At 39.9% G+C, this 23,857-nt stretch overlaps 1 protein-coding gene and 1 long non-coding RNA gene across 7 annotated transcripts in view; one reads left to right on the forward strand and one right to left on the reverse strand.

Annotated features, from left to right (window-relative positions):
• Kcnq5 (potassium voltage-gated channel subfamily Q member 5) overlaps positions 1-23,857 on the reverse strand; it is a 388,898-nt gene that overhangs the window by 112,069 nt on the left and 252,972 nt on the right. For all 6 annotated transcript variants that reach the window (XM_010617849.3, XM_010617847.3, XM_033756495.1 and 3 more), the window contains one exon: positions 5,796-5,922. In XM_010617849.3, coding sequence (XP_010616151.1) covers positions 5,796-5,922 — 127 coding nt within the window. The remainder of the gene's footprint in view (positions 1-5,795; positions 5,923-23,857) is intronic.
• The window catches only part of LOC104857771, a 56,331-nt gene continuing 43,949 nt past the window's right edge, over positions 11,476-23,857 (forward strand). The window contains exons 1-2 of the long non-coding RNA XR_778958.1: positions 11,476-11,663; positions 21,452-21,495. This is a non-coding gene — a long non-coding RNA (uncharacterized LOC104857771). The remainder of the gene's footprint in view (positions 11,664-21,451; positions 21,496-23,857) is intronic.

The following is a 23,857-nucleotide window of genomic DNA, read 5'->3' on the forward strand; positions in this document are numbered from 1 at the left end:
GGCAAATAAGTCTACTTATTCCCCAGTTTTCCCTTCAGGCTAGAGAGAAGTTATAGATAATCTGATATACTTGCTATAAACATGGCTGATATTGCTATTAATGTCATTTTATAATATCTGGCTTTTTATTCAAAGACCTTGAATTACTAATGATAAACATAAAAGTACTATGTTTTCAGTTTTTAAGTTGATAACCATGCACAATGTTCAATTAAATTTAATTTTAAATTGTTAAACAATTGGATTTTTTTTTCACATCTGGTTAGGTATGTTTTTCTAGGGTATAATTAAGAGAAAGAAATCTTTGTTCCTTTGCCTTTCATCTTTCTAAATTTGAAAAAATTTTCTTAAGTTTTGCCTTACTTCTTCATGTATAAAATGAGACATTATAGTATTTATATAGGATTAAGTAGGACTATATAATTCAAGTGCTTAGGGTTCTAATTTGTATGTAATGGTTCTCACTGAGTAGTAGCCACTATCAATTTAAGGCAATGAAATGGCTTTAATGTTCTGTGATCAATCGAATAGGCTTTAATAGCTCTTGGATGGTCCACTTAATCATTGGAGGAATCTTACAGGATTGAAGGGGTTTGGACACTTAGAAGTAAAAAGTTTCAGAAGATCATCATTGACAAGAAACAGCCTCCAGGAATATAGTTGGTACTAAGAGTTGGTACTAAGAGATTAAGATGTGTAGAAAAATGCTTTCATTCAAGAGCAAGTTTCTTAGAAGAAAAGATGGAGAGAAAAAGAAGGAGAAAAATGAGGTCTCAAGTCTAGTTTACAGCCCAGTGGGGGCTCTGGAAGTCTCCGATCTAACTTTTGAACACCTCTGTAGCTTAAATTACCTTGTAATATGATGAAATCACAGATAGGTTAGAGTGGCCTCAGTAATATGGTTTAATTGTCTTTTAAGCGAGGAAGCAGCAGGCTATATTTATAATTGAAAATGCAGTCGTTGGGCATTTTTCTGAAGAATTGTTCTGTCAGGTCAAAGGCAGATGCTCAGATCATGCGGGGAGGAGGCATCTGAGCAATGCCTCGTGCATCCTGTTGTGGGGCAGGACATATTACATTGAAGAGCAACTGTTCAAATAGCAATAAGAAATCAACTTACATTTAGCATCAAATATGGATCCAGATTTACTAACAGGCTTGTAGTTTCTGCTTTACTGAGACACACTAAAGGCTGAAAAGTATGGCCTGTTAATATCTGTCTTCATGAATCACCAAGGAATAAGTCACTGCTGGGAGTAATATGCTGGTGTTCTGGCATATTAGGTTCATTATTGTGATCTAAGTATCAGCCTCTGGTACTATTTGAAACTTTTAGGAAAGTCATTAATGAAAGCTAGAAAAAAATGACTATAATATCGGTCTTTCAGGCTATTCATACATTCTCAGTACTGATGTTATTCTAGAGAATGACTTGTGTTTAAATGTAGAAAAATCCTAAAGCATCCAGCACTGGTAAATGAGGGGCAGTTCAAGTAGTTATCCCAAAATATACTTGATTTTCCAAATCATTGATGAAATGATTATTGCCCACAGCTGCAGAAACGTTATTATGAAAGCATCTTAGGGGAGATATGTAAATTGAACACATAGGAACAAGCAAGTATTTTTTAATTCTCAATAAGATTTTAACAATTTTCCAAGCAAACTCTCATAACCAAGCAGAAAAAAGTCAATATAGTAATGAAAGAAAGCCCTTAATTAAAAAAAATTAAACACTTTTCTATTCCCTTAGATTATAGTTGTTTAAAATATTTTTTCCAGATGTAAATATACAATGATGATTTTATGATTTCTTAAATCAATGAATTTTTCCTCATTGAGTTTATTGGTACTTTAATTAATTAATTAATTTTTGGTACCAGGGATTGAACTCAGGTCCTTGTGCTTGTGAGCTAAATACCTAGCCCTGAGCTAAATCCCTGGCCCTGAGCTAAATCCCCGGCCCTTATTGGTACTTTTCAAGTACACATTCATCATCGGGATCTTGTACCTTTACATGACACATCTTGGTTCTCATTTTTTCTCCATACCCCTGAACTCTCTTCACCCCCCAACCTCCTCTATTTACAAAGACTTTGTTTCCATTTTTTTCCTTTTCTCATATTTTTATTTTCCCTTATTTCCTTCCTCCTACCCTTCCCACTTCCCCTAAACCTTTAGCCCTTTTCTTCCTATTTCACATTATCAGTTATACAATTTGGATCTTATTTACACTTCCAGTTTTTCATACCAGAAAAACTATTCAGTATTTACACATGTATGTCTTACTTATTTCACTGAAGAATATGGCCTCAATATGCATCCATTTCCTATGAATGACTCTAGTTTCTCATTATTTATGGCTGAATAGTACTTCTCCATTTCATAGAAAAACCACATTTTCTTTATCCAGTCTCCAACTGATGGGCAATTGGGCTGTTTCCAAGTTTTAGCTATTACAAACTGTGCTGCTATAAACATGGATGTGCATATATCACTGTGGCATAATTATTTTAATTCTTTTGGAAAGATACCCAGCAGGGGAATAGCTGGGTCAAATGGAACCTCTAGTCCTAGTTCTTCGAGTTATCTTCATATTGACTACCATAGTAGTTGTACCAGTCTGCACTCCCACCAACAATGGAGAAAGGTTCCTTTCTCCTTACAACCCGCCAACATTTGTTATTGGTTGATTTCTTTTTCTTTTTGTACTGAGGATCGAACTCGGGACCTTGCACTTGCGAGGCAGGCAGTGGAACCACTGTGCTAAATCCCTGGCTTGGTTGTTTTCTTGATAGCAGCCATTCTTTCTGGGGTGAGGTGGAATCTCAGTATTGTCTTCATCTGCATCTCTCGAATGACAAGTGATGTCGAACATTTTTTCATATATTTATTTGTCTTCTTCTTTGTCTTAGAAATGTCTGTTCATTTCAAATACCCATTTTTGAATTGGGTCTTTATATTTGGGGGTCCTGATTTTTTTGAGTTCTTTATATATTCTAGATAATAGTCCTAAATCAATGCATTTTTAAGTGCTTCTGCTTCTGGCTGGATTTCAGCAATGAAAAGGGTGGGCAGTTCAGAATGGGCACTACTCATATCTTTGGGAACTAGCCCATAGGACCTCTATCCAACCTGGTCCAAATACTGAGTAAGGCAGAGTACTATGAGAGGCTTGCTGGCTGACCAGGGCTGCAGCATCTCTCTGTCTCCCATGGGAGAGGGTAACATGTGCGCTTGTAGAAAGCATCTGCTACACGGAAGGCAAGGCACCAAGACTCCAGTCCCTACCGTGTTCTTTTCTCGAATGCTCAAAACTTGAACAAACACTTAAGTGTGCATTTGGCATGTTGAGAGTAATCAGATCTTAGAACTAGAGGAAGTCTTGAGAAGTTTTGGCCACATTTTCAATATCTCATTCAGAACAGCTACCAGAGACCGATGAGAGAGATATGTTACTTCTTTTTTTCATTTTGCAAGGATACATTTGCTTGAATAAAAGCCAAACAGCCCACTTTACCATTTTGTCAAGCATTTTTTTTGACCTAGAAAACAGGCCAAGAAAAGGTCTCAGGAGCCATCTAGGACAGTCTGCTACCTTCAAGCAGATGATGTTTGGGTCATATGCATGATCCAATTTAGGGTTAATTTAGGTTATTTTTACTGATCCCATATTGAAGTCACTTTGAACATGTTTCACTCTTACATCAGTTCACCTGAAGCCTAGATGAAAATTGTTACATGGACACTTAACAAAATAATGAAAGAACGCATGGCTATTATTACTGTAAGTATATACTTGGTCTCTCTTCAATTGGGAATTTATTATATATTTACACATGGAATTTTCATTCAAAGCAATTAATTTAGTAGATGTAAACTATACAATGAAGAGTCAAGAAAACTGATTTTTGTTTAAACCATGTGTTACAAATTTCTGAGGTCACTGTTGACAGGTGCAAAAGGCAACTAAGCTTACAGATAATGTTGCATCATTTTAAAAACAAGACCTACAAGGACCTGAGACGGGAAGAAAAAGATTAAAGGACTAAGATGTAATGTACCCATTGTGGAAAACAGCTTTCAAAAAGCAGACATTTAAGAAACAGCTTTCTTTTTAGCTTGGAGCCCAGAAATACATTGGCATTTTCTCTGGAATTGGAGCAAAACCAATTTTTTTTTTTGGGGGGGGTACCAGGGATCGAACTTGGGTCCTTGTGCTTGCGAGGCAGACGGTGGAACCACTGAGCTAAATCCCCAGCCCAAAACCAATTTTTAATTGCTTTTAAAATCTGGAATGGAACATTCCTGCAGTCATCCATGAAGTGAACTTATCCCGTAGAGGTTGAGTGAATCTTGGCCAGCCATCTGCCTTGTGAATTGTTGTTTTTGGGTCCCTCATAGGACACAGAGTCCTTGTTGTGCAGTAGTTTCATGTCAAGTTACAGTCCTCAAAGAATTGAGAAAGAGGAAAAATCTTCAGGGGAAAAAACAAAAAAACAAAAAACAAAAAACAAAACATGTTTTCACTAGTTTGCCTTGGAGCTGAGCAGACCTTCAAGGCTGGAAATTACCACCTGCCTCCTTCCATATCTCAGAAGGATAGCTCCCAAATGAAGGGTTGTTCTTGTTTTTGGGAGACAGCTGGGTAAACAGGTTACATTAGTGAAGCCAAACAGGTATTTAAAGATGGATTTAACCTAGAATTTCACTATTTTCACCACTGTAACTCTAAGCTTCTGTCAATGCTGGTTGAATTCTCGTGAAATACACACACCACAAAAGCAGCATGGAACAAAGGGGCCTTCCTATTGCTGTCCACAGATGGAGAGGCACTCTCCACCCTGCACCTGCTCTGCTCCCACCATGGGGAACATGTGCAACAGAGCCAACCAGGGATTTACTCCACAATCCTGACTCCTCAAACCAAGAGGCAGACCTGTCGCGGATACACAGTTGAAACTACTTTGTAAATTAAAAACTGACTTGCTCACAGGCGCAGTAAGTAAGCTTCATGGAGGGCAACCAAGATTTAGGTTCGAACAGCTGCCTAACACGGAAAAAAGACCAAGGAGCACAAAAACAAAGTGGAGCCATCTAATCACAACAATAGTGACAGCTTTAATCTATGAAATTTTCCATGTTTTGGATATGCTTTTAAATATATTAGGGGGCAGGTTTTTAACTCTAGAATGCTCCATGGCACATTCACTGAGTAGTATGATTTTAAGGTGTAATCAAGTGGAATGGAAGCCCCGTGGAACCACAGCAGATAGGGAGGCACTGAGACGTGCTACCCTGGGGATTGTGTGGTGATGGGAATCTTACTTCAGAGTGTAAAACACTTTGCCAAGTCTAAGATTACCAATGCATGGAGAAAACCATATTTGCCTTCATCCTTGAAGCACGCTAATTGATACGAATTACCAGAAATAATACACTGGCTTCCGTAACATCCGACGGAGAGCAGAGCCTGATGTTATCATGTACAGCTAATGTTTTTTATAGTTATCCAAGTGTAAGTCGTCATATTCAAGGCAACATCCTTTGGCTCCAATCCCAGCTCTACTGCTTAATATCTGTATGCCTTTCCACAATTTACTTTGCCTCTTTTTGCCTCTGTTTCTTCACTTGTAACGTGAAGACAATAAAAATATCTGCACTGTAAAGGTGAGGAGGTGAAGACTGAATGAGTCATCTGAGGATATTCACACTTAATCAAGTGTTGCAATGCAGGAAACAGAAGAAAAGGATGCAGGGTCACAAATGCAGGGAGCTAGGACTTCAATATTCACCTATAACACAGAAGGGCTTTCGGGCGAACCTCAGTCTTCCTTGCCATCCTCTATACCGACAGCAGCAACCTGCTGACCAGATTCGAACGATGAACTCCAGACCAAAGACGACAATCATCACGAACTCCTAAAATATCAGATAAGACGTGTCAGAGAGAAGCACGAAGAAAACCACAGGTAGGAGCTCTGTTATTACATCTGAGGATTTAGTCATGCTGTCTAAAATATGTAGTTGTTAATGTCTAAAGTTCAGAACATCTCTTAACAAACAAAACCTGAAGAATACCAAAACCCCCTGTTGCCTGCATTTCCTATTGTAGAATCTGATTAATCTTCAAGCCACTAATATTACACATTTTAGAATGAGTCTCAATCCTAAATGCACAAGGATGAATAATGGTTCTGTCTACTCTAAATTATAAAGGGTAGCTGATTTCAGCTGCTTGGTTTCAGGTGAAATATCTGAGTTGAAAGAGTAGATTTGGAACACAATGGCCAAGTTCTAAAGAGAACAGAGCTTTCATTTTGCTGCAAGGCCTGACAAATATCTAATCCTTTAAGAGCTATTTTCACACAAAAAGAAATAAACACTGAGAAGCATACTGAGCTCCTTTGTTACAGTGTCAAGATCTCCTCATAAAACAGTGAGTTTTAAAAGCACTACCCTGTGTGTGACACAACATATCCATGGCCAGAAATGAGACCCTGAATCCTCTAGATTCTAAGCTTGCTAATTACTATGCTGCCCTTTGGCAACAGCTGCCTGGAAAACAGCACCTGTGCCAGCAAAATTACTTTGAGATTATTTAGGAAGAGTTGTGAGTGAACCCTGGGAAAAGGCCAGCTAAAGTGGCTCATTAGACAGCTAGACATAGGAGGACAAACCAGATGGAATTTGTAAAAAGGAAGTATCTTGCACAAGATTGGCAGTCTCTTGTCCCTATAGGGACTGGTACTGAGTCTATTAAAAAATGCTTTCCTTTTAGAATTTCCTTTCTCACTTTTAAACAAGGATTGACTCAGCATTTATAATGTGGAACAGTGTTTTTTCATTGGTTTTTCATTATAATAGCTCCACTGTAAAAACAATGCAAGGTATTTAGTAAACTCCAAATGCCACAGAAATATCAAGAATTATGGAAAGCAAAGGTTTTGGTCCATCCCCCATTCTTTCACCCCATGCCCAAGAAAAACTGTCACCATATTTGTCACAATGGCATTTTATGTTGCAAGTTACAGACAAATGTCTGTTTCTGTAGTGAGAGTGCGTAAAGACATGCTGCAGCTTGGAAAAGCCCAGTAGAGATGAATCACTCTAACCTTCTGTTATTTAGCACAAAGTAATCCACAGATTCTTCTCATGATGGGAAATAAATCTCCCACCTTATCATTGCTTACTCACAGTGGTTCAGAACTACTCACAGGATACATCCTGAAGATGGCTTTATGCACCAATAACCAAACTATCATTAACATACTTATTCATTGATGATCTGAAGGTTTTGTTTGGTTTGAGCTCTGAATATATATCTGTTGAATCTATTCATTTATTAAGGTGTCAAAACCATCTGACCACCTGTTTTAAATCCAGAACCTCCTTTCACATGTAGAAGCCATGCTGCGAGGCCTAAAATGCCCAAGTGATCCTGCCGGCACCCAGACTGTGTTTAAATGCAGGTCCATTCTTTGCATATCCTTGCCATTAACTCTGATTTAAGCCAGGAAGTTTGGCACTGTATTTGTGAGAGGTCATGCAATAAGAGATACCCAGAAAAAACTGAAATGTGGCCTAAAACTCCAGGTACCACTGTGCAAGGATTTTTCTTTTTCATGAAAACAGATGATGGCAATAGATGTATGCCCATTGTTTTTAAGAAAAGTATGTCCTCACCTCTGCATTATTTCCATGCTGCAGTGAGGCAAGTTAAATTTCATAGGCACTGCAGTTATTAAAAATATGAGAATCACATGAATAAATAAATTTGACAAATCAGAAGAAAAGTATCAAATTCATGAAAACTCAACAGAGAAGAAATAATCTGGATAGTACTATAACCTTTAAAGAAATTGAATTTGTAATTAGGAAGGAAAAGGAAATGTCCAGGCCAAATGGTTTCACTGCTATAATCAGCCAAATATTTAAGAAAAAAAAATAGTTCAATTTCATATGATTCTTCCAGAAAATAGAAAAGGAGAAAATACTTTCTGCGTTTCATCTTTTAAATGTGTTATAATTCAATGGAGAAAGAATAGCCTTTCAATAATCAGTGCTGGAGAACACTCAAGCCCACTCCTGAAGAAGTCCTAAAAACCAATCCAGACCTCACACTGTGCACAGAAATCAAATTTAAAGGTTTGTGGCAATAAAACTTTTAGTAAAGAGTACTAGGGAAGATTTTGGGGACTTGGTTAAGCAAAAGAGCTCTTAGACTTGACACCAAAAGCACAAATAATAAGACAAAATTGATACATTTGCTCCATAAAAATTAAAAGTTTTGGTCTATGCAAGCTTACATAAAGAGGATAAAAAGACAGATTATAGGCCAGGAGAAAATATTTGCAAACCACATATCTGACAAAGGATTAGTATATAGCGTATATAAAGAAATCTTAAAATTCAACAGTGGAAAAATTTGTTTACAAAATTGGCAAAATGTATGAGTAGGATCATCACAGTAGAGGATACACATCAGAGAGGAAGTACTGATGGCAAATAGTCACATGGAAAGGCATTTGACATCATCGGTTGTCAGGAGAATGCAAGTGAAAAGCACCGTGTGATAGCACTACACTGACATCAGGAGGGTTAAAATAAAAAGGTGACCAAAAAGAGCAACAACAGCATATGCTGGGGACTTGCACATCCATGGTGGGAATGTGAAAGAGTGCAATCCATCTAGAAAACATGATTTTATATTTTTTTGTAAAACTTAACAGTTACTGCATAACAGCCTTTGAACTCTTGGGCACTCATTGTAGAGAAATGAAAGCTTATGATTATGCAAAAACCTATGTGTGAATATTTGTAGCGGATTTATTCACAAAGACCAAACATCACAACAGCTCAGGTGTCTTTTACCATGAGGACGGTTAAACAAGCCGTCTTCTCTCTCCCACGAAACACTATTCAACAATAAAAATGGAAGAACTATTGATGCAGCGACTTGGAGAAATCACTAGGGAATTATGGTGAGTGAAAAAAAAAAGCCAATCTAAAAGGTTATGTACCATATTACTCCGCTTATTTTACATTTTTGAAATGAAAAATATTTAGAAATGGAGCACAGATCAGCGGTGGCTAAGCTTTGGGCCTGTGTGGGGAGAGGTAGGTGGAAAAACATGAGGGAGGATGTGAGTGTGGTGATAGATAGGACGGCTGAAGAGAGCCCTGAGGCGATGAAACTGTTCTGTGTCTCAACTGTCCTGTTAAGTGCACAGGTCTGCACATGTGGTAAAATTGTACGGAGCTAAATGCGTATACAAATACGTACAAGTAAAATGAGAGATAGCTGAAAAGACCTATGAATTGTATGGATAGCATCATCCTGGTTGTGACAGTGTACTAAAGATTTATAAAATGTTACATGTGGGGAAAATGTACACAGGGTATCAGTGTATCATTTCTTAAAATTGCATGAGAATTTTAAAAACTATCTCAATAAAATTCTTTTTTTTTTTTTGGTAGCCGGGATTGAAGTCAGGCCCTTGCACTTGCGAGGCAGGTGTCGGAACCACTGAGCTAAATCCCCGGCCCCTCAATAAAATTTTCAATGAAAAATAAATCCTTGCCAGCAATCTCGGCAAAGGAATTGACTCATGGGAGGGAAGGCGTTCTTCTCCAAGCCCAGATGCTGTATCTGGTCTCACTGGTGGTGGGTTAGTGGCAATAAGAGCCGAGAAGGCTCTCTAGATCGCCCTTCAGAGGAGGCTGCACTTTATTTTCAAATGAGGTGAACATCTGTTTTGTTCAGCTGAAATGATTTCGCTGAGAGTTGGTTCTTCTTTGCTGCTGTATCTGAAGTAAAGCAAGCGGCCTCCTGTTACTTGGTGCTCGCTGAGACCAGGGAAATGCATACAGACACGAAGAAACCTAGGAAACAGCGGCATCGCTCATCTTGAATTCTATCTAAGAAGCTCTTGGGACCACTCAGGTAGTGTTATTTAATCTTCCTTTCCAGTTGTTAAAGAAACCTCTTTGTGTGTCACATCGGAGAACTGTGACACTATTTCACTGATGGCTTTGGCTTGGATACATTATTTGGAACCTAACTCTATCCTTGTAGTTATTATTATTATTTTTTTGTAGTCACTTAAAGTGGTTTTAAGTAAAAAGTGATTGATTTTTTGGGCGGGAACAAATTGATGATGTGTAAAAGCACATGTTCTAGTTGTTTGTTCACTAATTAACAGCACAATTCTTTAAAACCAGTGACCTTTGTCTAAGCTACAAGCTGTCTGCTGTGACTATTAGTTTTTATAATCTTGTGCCATCAAATAGCATTTTTGTGTAAATGAAATGCCAACATTAGAAACCCTGTGACGTGTGCACCAATTCTTGAAGAGCTGTGGCTAATTAGACACACGAAATTGGAACCATGCTTCATCCCAAATATCAACACCATCAATCTCTGACTACTTTTGCTTCTTTCTGTGTGTATGCATATATCTAAAGGAGCATAGATTGAACAGGCCAGCATACCTCCTCACATAATCGTGCAAAGAAAGGCATCGATCAGATGGGTTGCAGTTACAATTTTTTTTGTAATTTGGCAATCTACCACTCTAATAGATATCCTGGAAATGAAATTCGGATCTAGAAATGCCTTGTCACTTAGACGAGAAGGTGGATATCCAAAAGTAAACTATCTTTTCAAATTTATTTTCTTTGAGAGAACGGAAAACTATGCTAAAAACATGCTATGAACCACTACCTCTGGGATATCCTATGCCACCATCAATTTAATTTTAAAATTTCTCCTTGTTTTTTGGAAGATACATTAACTATAAGTATATTGGAAGGAAATTTGAAAGAATGAATATTTTCACCAAAGGGGCTAATCCCACCCAGTGTGGAAGACTCACGAATACCTTTAGAATCATGCTTGCATGGCGGGGCTGGTGAGAGTCAGACAGAACTTTAAGAAGAGGATAGGACACAGAAGTGGGGATGAGGTGGGGATAGGGAGAAACAGAATGTGGTGTAAAAGGGCACCGATGCTTCCTGTTTTGGGAACTAATGACAAAGAGTTTCAAAAGAGTACACCTGGGGCCAGCATTTGTGGCTGGAAGGCCGAGAAGGCTCTGCTAGGTGAGTTTGTTTGGGCAACAAATCCTCTGTAGGTCTTCACTCTGGTTAGTTGATTCTTGAGGGTTCTCAGCACATAATTTATCCTGCTAAGTTTTTTCACACTTGCTAAAATGTAAATCTGAAAACCATCATTTTAAGCATACCGGTGACACCGCCCATTGTTACTGTTTAGATCAAGGGTGTTCCTTCAAAGCCTCTCGTGTTTGAACGGTGACAGGAAGATCATGAGGGTGCAACAGCTGACAGGGCCATTAGGAGGTGGGGCCTGGTCAGAAGAGGTGGGTCCCGGGGGCGTGACCCGGAAGGGGATGTGCCTCTCTCCAGTTCCTTCCTTTCCTCTCCACTTTGTGACGGCCGTGAAGTGAGCAGCTTTCTTCTGCCCAGACTCTTCCACCATGCCTTCCTGTCACGGAGCCAGCCAAACATGGACTTAAATCTCCAAAAACCATCAGCTGAATAAACCTCTCCTTCTTTAAGCTGCTGGTGTTGGGTACTGGGTCTCACAAGAGTGACTGAGACGTCAGTTTATCGCAGAGGTTCTTCAGAAGAGCACATGGAAGGTAAAAGCTTAAAAATAGCCCATTCTAAATGACTGATGTATACTTGTTACACAGGGAGGCTTGGGTCACAGGCTAGGCCACAGGGGTCAGGAGCAGGAAAGAGGCGTCCCCCTTCCTGGGGTGGACATTGAACAGCAGGGTATTTCTGATTGTGATGGTTTATCTTGATTGTCAACTTGATTGGATTGAAAAACACCTAGAAATTTAGTAATTTAGTAAAGCATACTAAGTATGTCTGTGTTTCCAGACAACTGACATGTGGGACAGCAACATGAGGGGGAGACTGGCCCTGACTGTGGGCCTCATCACACAGTTGCCCAGATGGAACAAAAGTTGCGGAAAGAGGAATACTGCCAACACCCCTCCCCTGTCCTCAGCTATGTTCCACTCTAGCTGCCAGGATGAAATGCCTCACTTCAGCCTCACAGTGATGGAAGACCAAAAATAAATCTTTCGCCCCTATAAAGTTGATTTCATCAGGTGTTTTGTCACCGTGATGGAAAGCTGACGAACACACTGGTTTCCCCCCGGCAGTTCAGCATAGAGTGGCCCTGTGAATCCCAGTTATCAGTGGTGATGCTGTGATGAGGACTTTTGCCCCCCTCTTGTAGTGACTCTAGACATTTAGGAGTGGGTTGACAGCTGTCAGGTACCATTGTGCCTGGTTAGTATGAGGTCCCCACCTGCACAGTCCTTTATATGAACACGCTTCATGTCTAAAAGCTGTGTCTGCGTCAGGGCTAATGCGTCACAGGCCTTTCCCTCCCCATCCCAGGAAGGGTCTATCCCTGAGACTGATCTGCAGGGTTCCCTTTGTGGAAGAGCCTAGTTTTCAGCACAGGCAGTGGAGATCCACTTCTGCTCCCTCCATTGTGAAAAGAAAACATTCTCACTGAGTCCTTTTTGGTTGTCCGTCCTTTCCCACCTAATTGTGATTTAATGGGTTTGAGGTTTACATGTAGGTGTATGCATATAGCCACATGGATATACAGCAAAGATTGGAACAAAACCTCTGAATCATGAACTCCGTGCTCGAGAAATTGAATATGGGTTTCTGAACTGAACCCAGGCAGTGGATTTTCTTAGGATTTAATGAATTAATTACAAAATAACCACTTCAATTTAGAATTAAAATGGGAAGCCCTGAATCAGATTAAAATGGAAACACCAAAAGTGTCTTCAAAATAAATGCGATCAAATCAAGTTTTCATTTGATTCAAATAACTGATCTATTTCTCATTAACTTATCTATCTGTGCTTTCTTTCTCTTAAGAACTACATAAGCTTGCCCCCAAATTATATGATTGACAATTTTAAACACTACTACTAGAAATATAATTAGGCCATTCTTCTATGCTCCCTCTTCCAATCTTGGGGATTGAACCCAGGGCCTTGTGCTTCCTAGGCAAGCAGTCTACCACTGAACTACAAACCTTCAGTTTTTTAGTTTTATAAGAAAACATGCAAGGTAACTGGGTATTTTTCATTTATAAAATTTAAAATACTTAATAAAAATATAAATAAAATGTCTTAGGCAAACAATGTATTAAAAAAACATTTCTAGTCTTTAGAAACCAAATACATGAGCCAATCTCTTCCTATAAAACAAATCTTGTCTTCTGTTGGTGACATCTGTCTTGTGGGCTGAGGTGGACACCTGTAAAAAGGCAAGTGTCAAGATGGATTCTGTGCTGCTGAGAGGCTGAAAATAAGGTCAAGGCTGAGCATGCTGTGGAAAATATTTTTATTCCTCAGGAGTCTAGACTCTGTCCTTAGAAAAGCTCATTCCTGGACAACAGCACTTGCTCTTATAGTGGAAGATCCGTTGAGTTCCAGAAAATTGCCTTTTGCTCTTCTGCTAAAGGAATTATGTGGTTTAGCAGAATTAACTGCTCTGTTAGCTTTTTTTTTTATTTATGGATGTTCTGCTTCTCATGGACTCACTTTACCAATTGTTATGGCTTGTATCTAGATATCCCCCTAAACTCCTAGGTGGGGCTTTTCAGAGGGGGCTGGTTCTAGGGTGTATGATGCTGGGATCCAGGATATCATACAGGTGTTGATTCATGGTGCAATAGTAGGATTAAGGCTGCCCCACTTTCAGTGTGAATATTACCCACCCTAAGGGTAGGATATAAGGGACGGAAAGAGAGTTGCATGTTGTTTGCTGCCTTGCTGCCTTCTGCCTGCCATGTACTATTTTTCCTCCATGATGCCCCTTAACATGCCACCCTGCCTTGGAGCCAGTCAACTACTGAACTCTAAACTGTGAGCCAAATAAAGCTTTCCTCCTCTACCTTTTGGTGCCAGGTATTTTGTCTCAGCATTGAGAAAAGTAACTAAGACACCAATATATGCTGAATATTGTAAATATGAAGAATGTGAAGACAAAGATGTGTTCTACCATCTTGAGGAGTTTATGAGCTAATGGTGGTGACAGGTGCACATACCAAAAACTCCCAACAGTGTGTCCTCAGTGCTGCCCACTGGTGGTGTGTTGAGATCTACTTATCATCACTGCAACCCCTCTACTGAGGGCAGGCCTGCACTGAACATTCAAGTTTCTTTCCATTCAGAGCTTCAAGATCAGCAAAATTCAATTAATATACTATTTTATTAATCTGTTACAATTCTGAAAAGGAGCTATTTAGATGTTGAAAAGCTGGAGTAAGTTAATGGCCTATGATTTTTTTGCTAACCTTCTTATTTAGCTTTATTGACACTAATTGTAATGAAAGGGCAAATGGCTTCCTACTACCAGATGTCTTGGTATCAGTCTGGGATTGTTCCGATTAACCTAAGCTTTAGGGCACTAATTACCAAATTTCTCTCCAATGATTTATACCACTGGCCAATTTTATTTTCATTTGCAGTTCCCAGATGATTGTCCTTTTTACTTTTTTACTAAAATGATAGAGTTGTTCACCAATGGTTGTTCTACTATGCTTAAGAAAGACCGGGGAAAGAAAAGCAAAGGACAGTTCATTCTTTTTACTTGAGCATGTTTTAGGCATAATCCAGGAACATCTTGTGTGTTGAGGGAAATGGAAATTCAGGGTGGAGCCCAGGTGGCTCCTGAGGGCTAAGCAGAAGCAGCTCGTGTGCTTCATTTGCTCAGTCATGGGTAGGCCAACGTCTGAGTTGCTGGAGAGGCTGGGACTGAAGAAACCCAACAACTGGGCTACTAGTGGGGATGTACGTGCCATTGGTAGGGTGTAAAAATGGTAGGCATAGCCTACAAGAAATAAACATTGGGAGGGGAGAAAAAGCGATAGGCCAGGCTGTATAGGAATGAGGCAGGAACCAGGTACTGTCTTGCTTCTTCTCTATATGCTAAGCTTGACTTCAGACCTTCATCTTCTTCTGAGGGAAGGGGAACACTATGTGATTCCCTGGGCCACCTGTGTAGATACCTCCTTTTACCTACAATACCTCCTTGTTAAACAGGTGTCATTTTGATTCAAAGCCCGCCCCTGCCTTTCTCCTCCCCTATCCATGACTGTAAGCACCGAAGTGCATTTTATTACTTAGATTTTAAATTTTCTCCATTACTGTAGTGTGCACTATTGGTCTTAATGTACTCCAAGGAATATAACTTTTGGTGGGTTTTAGAGCTATGAGAAGAATCCACAACTCTGTGTTCATACTGCAGGTGCACCTATATGCTCACCTGAACAAAAGCTTTCAGAGCTTGACGCTGGGATTTTATCAACTAGTCTCATGCAGAAAAACAGAAGCAACAAAACCTCAAGAGTGAAGATATTTAGCAGATCTTCTTAATAGAACATACTATAAACAGAAAGTTAACATTAGCTCTTAGTGTAATCTTTGACAGACATAAAAATTAATTGTCCCTTAAGTATGTACATTAATGGCATTATAACAATATTCCATTAACATTTTCTAAATTAAATTCGAAGTTTTCTGCCATCTTGAGCATCTAGATTACAGAGAAACTTCAAGTACATGCAGTATAATTTATAATAACAGTTTCAATGTCAGTAACTATGTGAATCTTCAGTCTTTCCTTTATGAAATCTGTCATTGTTTCTGATATTTATTTATAATTCTAATTCTTGCCAGTCACCCATTAAAATTTTTCAAGACCAATCATGCTATAATTCAAATATACTCTTAAACTGAATAAGATGAAAGAGCTGTCCATAGATGATTGTGAACCAATTTATTGAATAATTTTGCCCACTGCTCATTTGAACCATTAAACAATTTTTTAAGCACAAATATGTCATTTATAACCACTGGCTAAAGAAAAACTAAAACGGTGATAAAAACAAATTACCTGAGAAATATCTAGGCGTTTCAGAATGACAATATTTGTTATTCTTAAGCTTAAAGCACAGCACATGGCAAATATTTACCAATTTATTTAAATGGTGACTTATCTTGACAGCTGAATCCAAGGAATATATGGGGTACTTCCTGTTTCTATCACAGTCCAGTTCTTTGTTGTAATATCCACCAAGCCACTGCCTGATTCTCTTTGTTTTTCTGAAGTTTTTTTGTTGGAGAGAAAATGCCTGATCTTGCTATATCTAGCTTTTACTTTAGGCAGAGATGACTTTTATTGTACAGAAGCCATCATTCTCTTTAGCCTGTAATAGTATTTGGAATGTTATGACTGCCAAATCTCGCATCATCAATATATATTAATTAATACAGCACTGCCTGCTCACACCTATTATACACACCTGCCAGACAGCCCCTGCTGAGGGATGGCCTCCATCCATCAGATGAATTGTCATCATCGGGACTGATTTGGAAAATCACTTAGTGCAGGAGGGAGCTGATCTGGCATAGTAACACAAATCTCTGTTCTGCTCTCTTGCTCTTTTATTTGGTTGCCTACTTTTTCCTACCCAGCAACATGACACTTTATTTGGAGACCATGGTGGTAGTATAAGGATATCTGAGAGGACTGATTCACAGTTTTGACATCGTGTACACGGGTAGTGATCAAAGCCACAGAAGTAAAAATCCACATATGGACCAATGTAATAGAACATTAACAAGAGGTAGGTCCTGGGCAAAAATAACTATTAGAAATAGGGATCTGCCCCCGAAAAGAATGCACTGGAGAGAGCAAGTACACGTTGTACCATTTCCTGAGGAGCCTGGGATGCCTGCATAGATGCAAAATGATACCGCAGTGTCAGATTGACCTTTTGTAAAATCTATACAAAAGAAGTTCTAGAGCACAGTGCCCCGGAAGTGAATCTGCAGCACGGCTAGAGTGACTGGGGATGGGTGGGCTCAAGGCAAAAAGAACAAGGAGCCCACGGGGTGGATTCTCCGCTGGAAACAGGAGGGCTCTAAGAACTTTCCCTGGCTGAAAAGGAAGTAAGTCTCACCTCCTCACCCACTTTCGTCCCTTCATGCTGCTCCCCTTCCTGGCTGGTCCAAGAAGCCTCCCTCATCTGGGGAAGAAACGCCCTCAGACCTCCTAAAAGTGGAGTCTTGCTCTGGCAGAGGCTGGAGGTGACTATGCAGATGTGGGGTGGGTGAGAGCTTCCCGCCTCTCCCACCTCCCAGCCCTTGTCTCAGCAGGCAGGAAGTAAAGAGATGTTAAAGCAAGGAGTTTTCTTCCCATGGTAAAGAGTGTCTAAGAGTTGGTCAAGCATGGTGTTTGCAGATTAGCTTCATATACCCAAGACTGTATATCATCAGTGAGAATGAATTACTTACAGTGTTGAAAATTTCAGTTTTTATTTCTTTATTTTACTCTGCTTATTTGCACAGTAAATATGGTTTCATTGGAATCTTATCTTCTAGAGCACAGCACTATTCTATTAAGATTGTACCCATGCAGAATTTGTGAGCATTGTGGCTAGAGTTTGAGCACAGCTTATTTTTGTATCATTTATTAAAAGAGGATTTACTAGGTGTCTTAGTTATTTTCTTTTATTGCTGAGACAAAATACCTAACACCCAAAGTTAAAAGGGAAAATGTTTGTTTAGCTCACAGATTGTAGAGGTTTCAGTCCGTAACTGGCTGGCTCTGAGACAGTGTGGCATGGCAGACAGGCATTATAGAAGGGAAACAGTTCATGATAGGCAGAAGGTAGCAAAACAAGCAAGCAAGCAAGCAAGGACAAGACAAGCCTCTTTCTGTTCCCTTTATGGTATCCAGGGTACTGGGATTAGGGCAATGCTAAACCAATCACTGGACTGATTTAGTAATCACCCCACCCTTAATCCTAGCATTGCACCATGAGTCAATCACACACTCTAGATTTAGCTACCTCTGAAAAAGCCCCACCTATGATCACATGAAGCTTTGAGGGGGCATCTTCACACAAACCATGACACTAGCAAAGTAAGAATTGATAGGAGATGCCAAGAGGGAAAGTTTAGCATATTTAGAAGGAAACACTTTTAAAGATTCTTAATAGCACTTATTTTCATTTAAACAATTAATGGAATAATTACAACCAAGCTATCTCATTAATTAAAGAAAACCCAGCAGGATCTTTATTTGGCAACAGTTTGTTAGCAAATATTTCCTAAGTGTTAACTCAATGGAAAACTGGTAAGGGATATATCTCCTTCCAAATTCTAACTACCACCTTTCAATCATCTTAAATATTTCCCAAACACCGAGCATATGATTCCAATAAGCTAGAGCTAGCTGCCTAAATTAGAATGCAAATATGTATTGGTCTGAGCCACTGGTAGCTCCAATGTTCCTGTGCTCTGTGATGTCCCTGGCCTAGGAGGAGCGTGACAAACTGGACCAGAGTCCACAGTGAATCCAAGGGGGTGAGACCCATTTCCACAGCCCTGTCTTCGCCATTGTTTTTGTCCTGAATGTGTGCACTTTCTATTCTGATTCTTTCCACACCTCCACAGAAACCTGCCCCTGTATATGAGCTTACTTGCTTCTTGTCTCCCCGATATTGGCCCCTGGATACCCTCAGTGTCTGGGAAGCGGAAGAAGGGCAGTGCAATGACTTCCTGGGTTACTGTCAAGCACAGGGATCATGAATTTAGTCACAAAAGGATTCTTAGGACAAAATGCAGAAAATGTGTTCCACATTTAGCAGAACCCTGGGGTTAGAAGCACGATGGGGCTGTGCCACTTACAAGGTGGGTACAATTTCACTTATTCTCTGTGCCTCGGGTTCCTTTTCAATAAAGCAGGGATGAAAAAAATCCCTTCTTAATAGGGCTGCTGCTAGATAAATCAATATTTTCACAGTGCTTAAAACAGTGTCCAACACAGAAATCACTCTACACTTGTAAAATGAAGTAAAGCTGTTCACTGAGTAGTTACTGAGTGCTTTCTATGTGCTAGGTAATTTTCTAGGTTCTGAGGATAGAAACATGACCAGAGTGAAAGATCCATCCCATCTGCTGCTTCTAGTGGAGAGAAGCAGATGATACAATGAGCAGGAACATTTCGCTGAGCACTGGGAAATGAGTACTGTGGAGAATGATGAAAGAGGAAAGGTTCTGGGAATAGCTGGAAGGTTTCCACTCTCCAAAAGGAGATCCAGGGTGGATGTTATGGCCTGTGTTTAGATGCCCCCCACCACAAAGCCTCGTGCTGTTTCAGAGGTGGCTGAATCTAGAGTGTGTGATTGATTCATGTTGGGGCCACGCTGGAAGGCACTAGGGCTAAGTGTGTGAGTGCTACCTGCCCTAAGTAGTCTGAATAAGATGAAAGGGACAGAAAGATGCTGTGAAGGTCCCTTGTTGCTTCTGCTGTCTTCCGCTGCCCTGAACTATTATCTCTCTGCCACTCTGCCTTGGGGCCGTTTGATTATGGACTGAAACCTTTATGAACTGTAAACCAAATAAACCTCTCCCCCTTTAATTTTGGGTGTTGGTATTTTGCCTTAGCAGTGAAAGAAAAATAATTAAAACAGTGACTTCTCTGAGAAGACCTGAGGTTGCTAAAGGAGTAAACCAGCAGCTCTCTGATGGAAGAAGTTTCTAGGGATCAGTTGGAGCGAGAGCTGGGGGTGTGAAAGAGGAGCAGGAGACCGGTGGCTGAAGGAGACCGAGTGGGGGAGATGGATCAGGGGAGAGGAGAGGTGTGAACAGAGGCACAGACTCTGTAGTGTCTGCGGGTCATTGTAAGAACTGTGGCTTCTACTCTGGAAAATGAGGCATGTGCTCCAGGACAAGGGCCTCACGCAGAACCAGTTTGGGTTCTTCATCCTCTCATCACAGCCACTCTTATGTTTAGGTTTCCATAAAGACAGGAGAGCTCTCTTAGAGGAGCAAGGCACCAGGCGTGGCAAGTGGGACAGAAGAACAGCAATGAGACTCTAAGCTAGAAGCAAGGCATTCATTCCACACACGTTAAAAAATAAATATATCATATCCTAATTAAATAGTTGCAACAATGGTCAGAACTTTCAGAGTGCCAAGAGGCCCAGTCCACAGTTTCCAAGTCTTAGTCTTTTTTTTTTTCTTCCGGGTCCTGGGGCTCGAACTGAGGACCACTTTTAGAGGCAGGTGTGACAACACTGAGCTACATCCCTGGTCCTGTCCTAGTCTTCTATGTGGGCCCGAACCGAGAAGTTTTCAAGAGTGGCTCCAAGAAGATGAGAAACAATGTTATAGCTGACATTGCTCATTAGCAGTAGAGGGGCAAGAGAGAGCAGATATGGGAAAAGTCGTGTCATATTTGAGTTTAATACACTTTCTAATACAAAGTTAGAAGGAAAATCACAGCACTGGAACTGTTTTTATTTGTAAATTTGCAGGATACAAAACCTTATGGTGCTTTCTTTTCCTGTTCTGCTGTTCAAATTCTTCTTACTGAAAATCTGAAGCATCAATTACATCACAACTGTTTTGGTAAAATTACTCTCTTTTCTCCCAATTTTGAAGCATTTGGCTCAGAAGTCACCGAGCATGAATAGCATGAAGTCAGGAAGAATCAGATCGTTTTTCACCTTTACCGGCAGCTAAGCCGAAGCTGAAATGAAGTCTCTCTGATTCTCCGACTCTGGGGCTAGGTGTAAGGGAGTGGCCATGAAGTGAGGATAGTAATAGAGAAGGGAGGGAAATAGAGCTGCCTTTCCCTGCCTCTCGCAGATGTCCAGACAGGCTAAGGTGTCTCACTGCCACTTGGCTGCCAGCACGTGTGGGCCTTGCGAGTCTGCCCTAAGCAGTGCAGTGCTGTGGGAAGGAGGGGCTGGGGTGACTGCCTTCACAGCCTGCACTCACACTCCGAGGGTGGGGGCCCGATTCCTACCAGCCCACTGCGGTTATTTGCTCCGGTTATGTCTTGTCTGTTGGAAAGGGAACCTACTCAAATAATGTTTCCGTTCATCCGAAGTTTCTGTCCCATAAAACGTGGCCAGTCACTGTAGTGGCTAGGCATTTCCATCTTAAAATTTACACAACTTGTTGGCAGTTGAAAGAAACATAAAAATGAATCCTGGCTCTGGCTCGGATTCAATTGGATTGAATATTTTATCTCCTCCTGCTATATTTCTGAAGATTACCGAGTCAAGAGAAAGAGAAATCCCTCATTTCAGATAGATGTTTTCTTTCTTAGAGATGTTCCAGGGCAATCGATTCTTCACTTGCGCCTTCCTGTCCTCATCTCCTGAAAACAACACTCTTGGGCTTTTATAAAATCTCCAGCAACTCTTTGATGACGTATGGAGGGAAGTTGAGATGTGGCTAAAGGAAGGCTTTTTCTTGCTCGTGGTTTAATAACTTTTGTCCCTTGCATCATTGTCTTTATGGTGCTATGCCAGTGACTGATATCCGCTGCTTAGGAATATAAATCCACTTGTGTTTTGTTGCAGGCTTAAGGACAAGAACCAGCTGCTTGCAGTACACACCAGCTTAGGTGAGTGGTTCCCGAGAGCAAGACTGTATCTGTGATATATTAGGAAGCAGTTTTGACTGATGCAGTGATCGTTGCGAAGGGAACCACCTGGGACGATGCTAGATTCCTGCAAAGCCCTGACCCCACGTACCCCTGGGTAATTTTGTAGATGAAAACCAAACCAAACCGAACCAAAAACTAAGTCTTCCAACTTGTTGCACTTCTTGTAGACCTTCATCTCTGTGTCCTGCAGGAAAGTGACCGCAAGAGGAGATTGCAGTAGCTTCACAGATTCATGGCTTTTACTGACAGATTTGGGTTGAAGAACAGTTCTCAGTGAGGTCTTTTTACAAAATTTGATTTTAAAGAATTAATTTCAATGGGTCCTCAGTGCAATGGTAATCCATAACTTCTGTAAAGAAAGAAGTCCCTATTTCCAACTTTGTTTCTGTCATGCAGAAGTGCAGGTGCCAAGACTCTGGCTAAAGGCTGCTGTAAGCTAATCACATAACAAATTACATGCGAGGGCCGAAGGGGACGCAGACAGTAAGCTACATCCTGGAAGGCTCCATGGTGGGAGATGTCTCAAAGCAACAGCCTTCTTTTCTCTATCCTCCACTTCACTTTCTCTAGTCCAGTTATTCTCCAAAAAGTAGTCAGAATTATCTCTTTCTAAACAAGGACTGATCAAATTATTGATTCCTTCCAATTTCCATCATACTGCATAAAATTCAAAAGACTTTACAATAGCCCCTCCACCCTTATCTGTGGGGAATACATTCTAAGATATATATATATATATGATTATATATATATATATGATTCATATATATTCTCTTATACATACACACATATGATTATTTTATAAATTAGGCACCGTGATGAAAATCAATAACTAATAATAAGATAGAGCATTATATCACTATACTACAATAAGAGCTATGTGAATGTGGTTTTCTCTTTTCCTCTCGTTCAAAACACTATATTGTATGGTGCTCACCCTTGTTTTCCTTGTGAAAATGTGAGATGATACAATGCCCATGTGATAAAGGGAGGTGAAGGACACATATTGTGACCTCAGCGTATGAGCTTTAACAGTTTTCCCTAAGGAGTTGAGAACTTTCACTTTTTCACTTAAAGAAGGTATTTCATGGCTTTTCTTTGTCACATCTGAATTGTCAGTATCAACTACCCTCATGTTTTGGGGCCATAATTAAGTAAAATTTGGGTTACTTTAATGCAAACACCATAAGGCCATGAAATGGGTTAGAGAACCAATATAGCCACAAAGGGACAGATTGGTAGGCAGCATATACAGTGTGGACACGCTGAACAAAGAGATGATTCATGTCCTCACCAGTCAAAATGGGATAGTACAAGATTTCATTATACCATTGGAAAGGCATCCACTTAAAACTAATGAATTGTTTATTTCTGGAATTTTCCATTTAAGATTTTCAGACTGGTTGATTATACATAACTGAAACTATGGAAAGCAAAACCACAGATAAAACGTGAGAGGTAATGTCCTTAGAAAACTAGCTTCTTCTAAGTTTGGTCTCAATATTCCTCAGAGCATCCATTTAACTATTGGATTTCCCTAAAACCCAGTCAGACTGACCCAGACCTTTGTGATGCTAGATCCAGTTTAAATGTCTCCACCTCTTGTACTCTTTCCCAACTTTCAGTAGAAAATGAGTCATTTCCTCTGATGCAGCCATTCTTTTTATACATTTACATTATCGCACTACATTGATGAATCACGTAGCTCCTAATGCGACTTATTCTTGGTTCTGTCACCTCAGTGTGACGGTGGCCAGGGATGAGGTAAGGTATTGACAATGAAACAGAGAAGGTATGCAAGAAATGCTTGTTTTCATGAATGGTCAGATACGGGTCAAATGTGAAAAGTCTCCCTCTGAGGAGGGGGTACTACATTTTAGTTTGATTAAACTCAGTTGATCTAAAATATTCACGTTGAAAGCTGTTCAGAGACACGAGTCTCTCTCTTTGCCTTTAGATATCATGAGTGAATGACTCATTACTTACTAAATGACTTTTTAATTAAAATGTATTAGTATTGAATAATGGGCTAGGTTTGTGCAGTAATTATTGTTACATTACCCTATTCCTTTTTAATGTTGGCTACAGACTCACGTTGTACTCTTATTCTTTAACATTAATAGTCATCCTGCTTTGATATTACATAGGCATGTTTGATGTAATAATCTAATGCCTGACTTGCCTAGGCTCACCGGGCAAATAAAACTCAGAAAAAAAGGGAAAGAGTGAAACAGAGAGGAAACAATTGTCAAATAATCACTTTATTTTAGATTTTGAAAGTTGGGTTCCATGTTACTTTTTTTTTTTTTTTTTTTTTAAA

This window comes from Fukomys damarensis, unplaced genomic scaffold (genome assembly GCF_012274545.1).
Source record: "Fukomys damarensis isolate Sample0158 unplaced genomic scaffold, DMR_v1.0_HiC HiC_scaffold_27, whole genome shotgun sequence".
Lineage (NCBI taxonomy): Eukaryota > Metazoa > Chordata > Mammalia > Rodentia > Bathyergidae > Fukomys > Fukomys damarensis.